Raw genomic sequence first — 10,130 nt, 5'->3', positions numbered from 1 at the left:
CCTCTACATCCTTTCTTCTTCTCTCCTCCTCTTTCCTATTCCTTCCTCTGCCTCTCCTTTTTCTCTTCCTTCTTCTTTTCATCCTTCTTCCTCTCCTTTTTCTCCCCCTCTTCTTCCTTCTCCCCTTCTTTCTTCTCTCCTCCTCCTCTTCCTTTTCTCTTCCCTCTTCGTTTTATCATTCTTCCTCTACTTATTCTCCCCTTCTTCCTCCTCCCCCCATCTTTCTTTTTCTCTCCCCTTCCTGTTCCTTTCCCTTTTCTCTCCCCTTCTTCTTTTCATCCTTTTTCTCCTTCTTCTTTCTTCTGCTCTCCTCCTCCTTCATCCTCTCTACCTGCCTAGTGTTCCCAGTCACCTTTTCTTTCCTCTTCTGGTATCCTCCTCCTTTTCTTCCTTTTCTTCCTCCTTTTCTTTCTCCTTTCTTTCCTTCTTCCTCCTCCCCACCTTTTCCCACCACTTTCTCTCTTTTGCTCTCCTCCTCCTTCCCATTCCTTCTTCCTCCTCCTCTCCCTTTTCTCTTCCCTCTTCTTTTTATCCTTCTTCCTCTCCTTTTTCTCCCCTTCTTCTTCCTCCTTCCTGATCCTTTCCCTTTTCTCCCCTTCTTCTTTTATCTTTCTCCTTTTTCCCTTTCTTCCTCCTCTTTTTTCTCCTTCTTCTTTCTTCTGCTCTCCTCCTCCTTCATCCTCTCTACCCGCCTAGTGTTCCCAGTCACCTTTCCTTTTCTTTTCTGGTATCTTCCTCTTCTTCTTCCTTTTCTTCCTCCTTCCTTTCCTTCTTCCTCCTCCCCAACTTTTCCTATCATTTTCTCTCTTTTGCTCTCCTCCTCCTTCCCATTCCTTCCTCCTCCTCTCCCTTTTCTCTTCCCTCTTCATTTTATCCTTCTTCCTCTCCTTTTTCTCCCCTTCTTTCCCCCTTCCTTTCCCTTTTCTCCCCCTTCTTCTTTTCATCCTTCTTCCTCTCCTTTTTCTCCCCTCTTCTTCTTTCTCCTACCTTCCCCTCTAAATCCTTTCTTCTTCTCTCCTTTCCTCCTTTTTCCTCCTCTCCTTTTTCTCCTTCTTTCTTCTGCTCTCCTCTACCTGCCTAGTGTTTCCAGTCACCTTTCCTTTTTTCTTCTGGTATACTCCTCCTCTTCTTCCTTTTCTTCCTCCTTCCTTTCCTTCCTCCTCCTCCTCTCCCTTTTCTCTTCCCCTCCTTTTTCCTCCACCTTCTTTCTCCTCCTTCCTCTCTGCCTGCCTCGTGTCTCTTTTCCTCCCCATCTCCCTCCTCCTCCTCTGGGGTGTGTGTGCCTCCTTCCCATTCAATCTTTGGGGCCGGGGCTGGGCTGGACGTCACGGAGGCGTGACCAATCAGAGCCCGGGGGCCCGGCAGTCCTTCTCTCCCCCCCCCCCCTTGGCCCCACTCCCCCTCGTGGGGCGTCCCTGCCCATCTGGCCAGGCGTCAGGTGACGCTCCTTCGCCTATTTAGCCGGAGACCCGGCGTTGGGCGCATTCCTCGTCCTCCTCTTTCTCCTCCTTCTCCTTCTCCTTCTCCGGTCCCGCGAGTTCCTCTCTCTGGGGAAAGTCGGCTTGGCAAGGGACAAGGAGGCTCGGCTTGGAAAGAAGGAAAGAAGGAAGCCATGGGGAGCTGGGCTCTTGGGATGCTGCTGCTGATGGGCTTGAGCATCCTCTCCGGAGGCATCATCTCCGCCGAGGAAGAGAAAGACTTGGAGAGAAGGACGCCGCTCGGAGAAGAAGGTAAAGCCCGGAGATCCACGCCAGCATCTCACTCGAGGCTCTAGGAGGGCGTCCACACTGTAGTATGGATGCAGTTGGAGGAATGCAAAGAGATTCGGTCTTTGCAAGGCTTGCCATTGCCATCCTTTGAAGTTGAGAGAGGATGAGTTTGAGGTGCGTTTACAGCAGGCATGAGCAAACTTGGGCGCTGCAGGTGTTTTGGACTTCAACTCCCACCATTCCTAACAGCCTACTACAGCTCCCAGAAGCCTTCTGGGAGCTGTAGTAGGCTGTTAGGAATGGTGGGAGTTGAAGTCCAAAACTCCTGGAGGGTCCAAGTTTGCTCATACATGCCCTACAGTGCGTCTTAACGTACACAATGCTGTGGAACCGTGGTCTAGAGGCATTATCTCCTGACGTTTCGCCTGCATCTATGGCAAGCATCCTTGGAGGTAGTGAGGTCTGTTGGAGCTAGGAAAAAGGGTTTATATATCTGTGGAATGACCGGGTGAGACAAAGGACTCTTGTCTGCTGGAGCTAGGTGTGAATGTCTCAACCTACCACCTTGATTAGCATATAATGGCCTGACATTGCCTAGAGCAAACTTTTGTTGAGAGGTGATTAGAGGCTGGATGGCCATCTGTCAGGGGTGCTTTGAATGCTATATTCCTGCTTCTTGGCAGGGGGTTGGACTGGATGGCCCATGAGGTCTCTTCCAACTCTTTGATTCTATATATGAGTAGATCTGGCAGGAAGGTAACAGCACTCCATGCAGTCATGCTGGCCACATGACCTTGAAGGTGTCTATGGACAAAGCCGGCTTAGAAAGGGAGTTGAGCACCACCCCAAAGAGTCGGACAAAACTAGACTTAATGCCAAGGGGAAACCTAGTACCACATAGTTCAGTGTTTCTCAACCTGGGGGTCGGGACCCCTGGGGGGGTCGCGATCGGGTGTCGGAGGGGTCACCAAAGACCATCAGGATACACAGTATTTTCTGCTGGTGATGGGAGTTCTGTGTGGGAAGTCTGACCCAGTTCTATCGTTGGTGGGGTTCAGAATGCTCTCTGATTGTAGGTGAACTATAAATCCCAGCAACTAAAACTCCCAAATGTCAAGGTCTATTTTCCCCAAAACCTAACAGTGTTCACATTTGGGCATATTGAGTATTTGTGCCAACTTTAATCCAGATCTATCATTGTTTGAGCCCACAGTGCTTTCTGGAGATAGGTGAACTACAACTCCCAAACTCAAGGCCAATGCTCACCTAACCCTTTCATTATTTTTTTGCTGTTCATGGGCATTCTGTGTGCCAAATTTGAGTCAATTCCATCTCTGGTGGAGTTCAGAATGCTCTTTGATTGTGGGTGAACTATAAATCCCTGCAACTACAACTCCCAAGATCCAGAGAATGAAAATACATCCTGCCTATCAGATATTTACATGACGATTCGTAACAGTAGCAAAATTCCAGATATGAAGTAGCAACGAAAATAATTTTAGGGTTGGGGTCACCACAACATGAGGAATTGTATTAAGGGGTCACGGTGTTAGGAAGGTTGAGAACCACTGACATAGTTGTATCTTTTCACTTAAAATTAGGATTTTATACTGGATGGTGTCTTTACTTCCAGAAATGTGGGTTGTCATCCTGTGCCCACTTTAATATACTGTACTCTGCAGGATCTGCCTCTGAGCAACTTTGCACCGTCCGTCCACTGCCTTATTTTAGTTTGCAGTCCTGATGAGTGTGCAAACACCACACTTGATTTATGCGAACAAGCTGTCAGTGTTTAAAGTTGATGAGGAGGATCGCTCTGCTAATAATAGAAAAAGGCTAAAGAGAAAAGATGTTTGCTAGGTACTGGGTTTTTATTTTAAATCTGGTTGGAAGTCCTGCTGATTAAGACAGCCACAGGGGGCAGAAAAGGGACAGCTAGTCGGAGTTAGGAGGCAAAGATATATCTGGATCGGCATGCCAAGGGGTATTTGCAGAGTTAAGAGTTCATCTACACCAATGTTTCTCAACCTTCCTAATGCCGCGACCCCTTAATACAGTTCCCCATGTTGTGCTGACCCCCAACCATAAGATTATTTTTGCTGCTACGACTTCATAACTGTCATTTTGCTACTGTTATGAATCATAATGTAAATATCTGATATGCAGGATGTGTTTTGATTCAGTGGAGCAAATTTGGCACAAATACTTGATACGCCCAAATTTGAATACTTGGGAGAGATTGATTTTGTCATTTGGGAGTTGTAGTTGCTGGGATTTATAGTTCACCAACAATCAAAGTGCATTCTGATCTCCACCAACAATGGAACTGAACCAAATTTGGCACACAGAACTCCCATGACCAAGAGACAATACTGGGTTTGATGGGCATTGACCTTGGGTTTTGGAGTTATAGTTCACCTACATTCAGAGAGCACTGTGGACCTAAACAATGATGAATCTGAACCAAACTTGGCACAGATACTCAATATGCCCATATCTGAACACAGGTGGAGTTTGGGGAAAATAGACCTTGGCATTTGGGAGTTGTAGTTGCTGGGATTTATAGTTCACCTCCAATCAAAGAGCATTCTGAACTCCACCAACGATTGAACTGAACCGAATTTGGCACACAGAACTCCAATGACCAAGAGACAATACTGGAAGGGTTTGGTGGACATTGACCTTAAGTTTGGGAGCTGTAGTTCATCTACATCCAGAGAGCACTGCGGACTTAAACAGTGATGAATCTGGACCAATCTTGGCACAAATACTCAATATGCTCAAATCTGAACACTAGTGGAATTTGGGAGAAATAGACCTTGACATTTGGGAGTTGTAGTTGCTGGGATTTATAGTTCACCTAAAATCAAAGAGCACTCTGAACCCTGCTAATGATAGAATTGGGCCAAACTTTCCACACAGAACCCCCCCATGCCTTAAATAATGTAGTTTGACCCCACTTTAGCTGTCTTAACTCATTGCAGTGGAGTTGTAGTTTAGTGAGTTTGGCAAAAACTCCCATTATTGCATAGTATTACTTCTGCAGTGTAGATCAGGCATGGGCTAATTTTGGCCGTCCTGGTGTTCCTAACAGTAGGCTGTTAGGAATTGTGGGAACTGAAGTCCAAAACACCTGGAGGGCCAAAGTTTGCCCATGCCTGGTGTAAATGCACCCTAAATCTCCTTCATCATTTGCTTAAGATGTAGACTGAATCTCCATCATCAGGTGCAAACTAATGAAGGAGCTGCAATCAACCTTTGGAGTATTTGTGCCTTATAATTAACATCTCAAGAACCAAACCTATTTTGAACCCAGCTGTTTGAGCAAGGTGGTTTTTAAAAAATTGTAGCAGCTGTTCTCCTTTCCCAGAGAGGGAGAAGCACTCTGCACATGCTCAGAAGTCCTTGGTTAATCAAAAAACCCTGCATTCAGATTTTCAAGGCACAGTTTTAAAGAGACACAGCTGAAATAAGGCCAGAATGTTCAAACATGACAAATTAGTCCTGCCAGCAAATAGATCTGGGCTTGATGTTGGTTAATGAAAAGCTGGAGTCTATATACATTTGTGGAGACCTAACCCCTGTTCAACAAAAGGGAACATGTGTTGTCGAAGGCTTCCATGATCGGAATCATTGGGTCGCTGTGAGTTTTTCAGACTGTATGGCCATGTTCCAGAAGCATTCTCTCCTGACGTTTTGCCCACATCTATGGCAGGCATCCTCAGAGGTTGTGAGAATATGTTTCTGCTTCTGTGTAGATGCTGGTTTGGGGATGCAGGGCGTCACAGGCCAAAAGAGCAACGTTCCCAGGTTCTGAAAGGACTGTAGTTGCACCTGTTTTGTAGAATGAATGGGGTTGGACACCATGTTCATTACAATTCTGGCTCCATGCCGTGGAATCATGAGAGTTGTAGTTTTACTAGGGCTTTAACCTTCTCTGCCAAAGAGAGATGGTGCCACACCAAACTACAGTTCTCACGATTCTGTAACATTTAGCCAGGGCAGTTAATGTGGTGATGAACTGTATTAATTCCGTAGTGTAGATGCACAACTGAAGGCTGTCAAGCAGGCATGGGCAAACGTCGGCCCTCCTGGTGTTTTGGACTCCAGCTGCCACAATTCCTAACAGCCTTAGGGGGAAAAGGAAGGGGCCTAAGTCTGTTAGGAATTGTGGGAGTTGGAGTTAAGCAGCTGAGGGGAAAAAGGAAGGAGCCTGAGGCTGTTAGGAATTGTGGGAGTTGGCGTTAATTGGCTGAGGGGAGATAGGAAGTGGTCTGAGGCTGTTAGGAATTGTGGGAGTTCGAGTTAAGCTGCCGAGGGGGAAAAGCAAGGGGCCTAAGACTATTAGGAATTGTGGGAGTTGGAGTTAATCAGCTGAGGGGGGATAGGAAGGGGTCTGAGGCTGTTAGGAATTGTGGGAGTTGGAGTTGTGGCTGAGGGGGGAAAGGAAGGGGTCTGAGGTTGTTAGGAATTGTGGGAGTTGGAGTTAAGTGGCTGAGGGCGGAAATGAAGTGGCCCTAGGCTGTTAGGAATTGTGGGAGTTGGAGTTAATTGGGTGAGGGGGAAAACGCAGGGGCCTGAGGCTGTTAGGAATTATGGGAGTTGGAGTTAAGCGGCTAAGGGGAGATAGGAAGCGGTCTGAGGCTGTTAGGAATTGTGGGAGTTGGAGTTAAGCGGCTGAGGGGGAAAAGGAAGGGGCCTGAGGCTGTTAGGAATTATGGGAGTTGGAGTTAAGCGGCTACGGGGAGATAGGAAGGGGTCTGAGGCTGTTAGGAATTGTGGGAATTGGAGTCCAAAGCACCTGGAGGGCTGAAGCTTACACATGCCTGCTGTACAGGCTGAAGGGAAGTGCACCTGTCTCGCCACTTCTGTACTTCTAGCAGCAGGTATTTATCCTTTGGCTCAGGCAGCAAAATGTCTTGGGCTCCCATTTCTTGCAGAGCAATCGGGGCCACTTTAACTCTTGCTCGTGTGTACCTAGCTGAGGTTGTTCGACTGGTTTCGCAGCTTGAACAAGTAAAACCAACTTTTTACTGTTCTGCAACTCTGTAATTCGACTTCTTTGCATCTGAATTTTACAATTTCATCATATGCTATACCATGAAGGATGCATCCCTAAAGGTCATAGGTGCTCCACTGGTTTGAAGAGGGGATATTAATTGGGACTGTCCCTTTAAATCAGGGCAGTTGGAAGATAGGTAGTTCTTTGACCCCAACATAAAGGAATTCCTAGATTTTTACTAAATTTCTATTAAGATTGGTATAAATCAAGATCCAATTCTGCCCTTATATAAGGTGTAACTACATAAAAGCAAGTAACTATCATTGTAATCACTTTCTACATGGGTGTGTTCTTCCTAGAACAGCTTCGTGATAATGTGTGTGTAAAATACAGGCGCACTGCTTAAAATGGAAACGGCAACAACTACGCATAAGGAACATAATTGTTAAACTATATGGTAGCAAGAGACCTTAGGACAAAGTAACTATTAGCACTACAGCTCATCAGACCTCCTATTCGTGTTCTGATCATATTGGGAATTCGATTGAGAATTGGATGGCTTCTATTGAGATTCTGATAAAGGTCATGGGAGTGGACATCTCTTAGATCAACGCAGCACACACTTTGCCCTGCCTTTTGTTTGCCTCTTGGGCATATAATTTGAGCCAAGGCACTTTGCTAGATTGCCAGTTATGCAGCACTTAATTACATACCATTTGCACTTGAGTAAACATATACGAGAGCCAGAGTGGTGTAGTGGTTTGAACATTGCATCAGGCTCTGGAGACCAGGGTTCGAATTCCCACATGGTCAGAAAAACTGTGAAGTCTTGGTTCTGCCTTTTTTTCTCCTTTGCTTCAGTTCCCCCTGTTCATATATTTTCCTAATAGTGTAGATTCCTTCCTTTGTATTAGTTTTTGGTTGGAGCATAACACTCTCTCCCCCCCCCCCCCCATAGGCCAGCCTTAGTTGGTCTATGCCATTTCCCTGTATAGAGCTTTCCTGTTGGACTCCTCCCCTTTTCTACATTAACTAGAGACTTGGGGTATTGTCTGGTAGTCCTAGGTCAAGCAATCCAAAACAGGCATTCTTAGCACCTGCATTCAGCAGTATTTTTATACCAGCAGTCCAAAGGACAACAGAAGCTTTTGGCCAGCTTAAGCTTCACAAGGAAGAAGATTGAGACAGTTTATAACCATTGCTTTGCACCAGAGGCAAGAGACTTTCAAAGACTCCAGAGAGAGGATTGTAACCAGCAGTACCTCCTTTTGTAATGTATTGTTTTGACTTATCCTATAATAGTCCCGGGTGGAGTTAACCCTTCATCTTGTTTCAGTAAACTAATTTTAGTTATCTTTTCACCTTGCCTAAAGTGCCACTAAAGTGCCTAAAGGGTCTTAATTTCAACAGAAGATATCAGATAGCCCCCAATTAAAGCCAGACATTATAGTTTTTCCCAAAGGCTTGGGCATGCCATCAGAGAAACCCACTTGACAAGTCATTCTCTCTCAATCACAAGGGACATCAAAGGTGAGAAAACCCTGTGATAGGTTCACCTCGGGGCCACCATAAGTCAGTAATGACTTGAAGACACACAACCAGCATACACAGATACAGGGGTAGCAGGCATAGTGCAATGCTTAAACCATTATACCATGATGACACCTTGAGGCAGGATATAAATCAAATAGATATACACTAGTCCAACTCTGTCACCAGTTTTTCCTGTCTTCCCAGCACTAGGGCCTTTTCCTTTGTGGTTCTTGTGCAATGCCTTTGTTCCCAGTGAGTGGGGTGGTAGAGAATAATTTGTTCAAGGTGAAAGGGAAATACATCTATTGTTGGTCTTCTCAAGATCCCGTTGAGGTGGGGCACCAAGAACCTGTAAAATGTTGCTCCTTTGTCGAGCCCCTGCAATGGACTTCAGATGTCAACCTGTAGGAGTTGCAGTTGACTTACGTACTAAGTCACCTATAAGGTGAGGCATCTTAGGAGTGCTTTGGCTAGCTTGAAATGCTGCCAAGTTTGTCTTATACCTGGCAGTGGAGAGTGGCAAGTTCACCAAAGCTTATTGCCATCCTTTAGCATCTGCAATGGAGTTCAGATGTCAACCTGTAGGAGCTGCAGTTGACTTACGTACTTAAGTAACCTATAAGGTGAGACTTCTTAGCAGTGTTTTGGCTAGCTTGAAATGCTGCCAGGTTTGTCTTATATCTGGCAGTGGAGAGCGGAAAGTTCACCAAAGCTTATGGCCAACCTTTAGCCCACTGTTGAAGCTCTGTGTACCCAAAACCAAAATGCTTGTATTAGTAACTCATGGTGGCGATTGCTGATAATTTTAGGTATGAGACTTAGAATAATAGAATCATAGAGTTGAAAGAGACCCCAAGGGCTACCAGTCCAACCGCTTCTGCTATGCAGGAATGGTCAAAGGACTCCTGACAGAAGACCATCTAGCCTGTGTTTCTCAACCTTCCTAATGCCACGATCCCTTAAGGCAGACCCCCCACCATAACATTATTTTTGCTGCTACTTCATAATTGTGATTTTGCTACTGTCATTAATCATAATGAAAATATTTGGTTTGCAGGATGTATTTCTCTTCATTGGACCAAATTTGGCACAAATACCCAATACTCCCAAATGTGAATATTGGTGGAGTTTGGGGAAAATAGACCTTGACATTTGGAAGTTGTAATTGCTGGGATGTATAGTTCACCTACAATCAAAGAGCATTCTGAACCCCATCAACAATAGAATTGTGCCAATCTTTCCACACTGAACCCCCATGACCAACAGATAATACTGTTTTCTCTTATGGTCTTGGCGACCTCTCTGACACCCCCTCACAAACTCCCCCCAGGGGTCCTGATCCCCAGGTTGAGAAATGCTGATCTAGCCTCTGCTCAAAAATGTTTGGAGAAGGAGACTCCACTACACCCAAAGACAGTCTCTATTCCACAATAGAACATCTCTTATCATCAGGAAGTCCTTCCTAATATTCAGGTGGAACCTCTATTGCTGCATGTCGAACTCAGTGCTCCACGTCTTAGTCTCTGGAGCAGCAGAAAACAAGTTTGCTCCTTCCTTAATAGGACATCCTTTCAAATATTGAAACAAGGCTACTTTTTGACCTCTTGTAAATGCTCCATAACTGTTCAGCAATACTAGATTCTGTATCCTCTTTCTTCTTCCAGATGACAGTCTATCTCAGCTGCTAATTCCAGAAGAAATACCTTCCACAGCTCAGAAGCTGCAAGTGAAATTCAATGTTCGTGTAGCTACAGATCCAGAAGACAAAGGCTGCTACCTCACTATTGGCCAAGAGCAACACCTAGAAGACTGCAAGTTCAATGTCTCTGCTAAAAGCTTTTTCATAATTCATGGGTGGACGGTGAGTAGACAAAATATTGCAGCCT

General features: G+C 45.4%; 1 protein-coding gene across 1 annotated transcript in view; it reads left to right on the top strand.

Moving 5' to 3' along the window:
* The first annotated feature begins 1,446 nt into the window (after positions 1–1,446).
* LIPG (lipase G, endothelial type) overlaps positions 1,447–10,130 on the top strand; it is a 28,212-nt gene continuing 19,528 nt past the window's right edge. The window contains exons 1-2 of the mRNA XM_060761247.2: positions 1,447–1,730; positions 9,909–10,105. Of these exons, the coding sequence (XP_060617230.2) occupies positions 1,613–1,730; positions 9,909–10,105 (315 nt within the window). The 5' untranslated portion in view covers positions 1,447–1,612. The remainder of the gene's footprint in view (positions 1,731–9,908; positions 10,106–10,130) is intronic.

The sequence above is a fragment of the Anolis sagrei genome, chromosome 2, assembly GCF_037176765.1.
Source record: "Anolis sagrei isolate rAnoSag1 chromosome 2, rAnoSag1.mat, whole genome shotgun sequence".
Classification (NCBI taxonomy): Eukaryota; Metazoa; Chordata; class Lepidosauria; order Squamata; family Dactyloidae; genus Anolis; species Anolis sagrei.
This window is presented reverse-complemented; position numbering and strand designations above follow the sequence as displayed.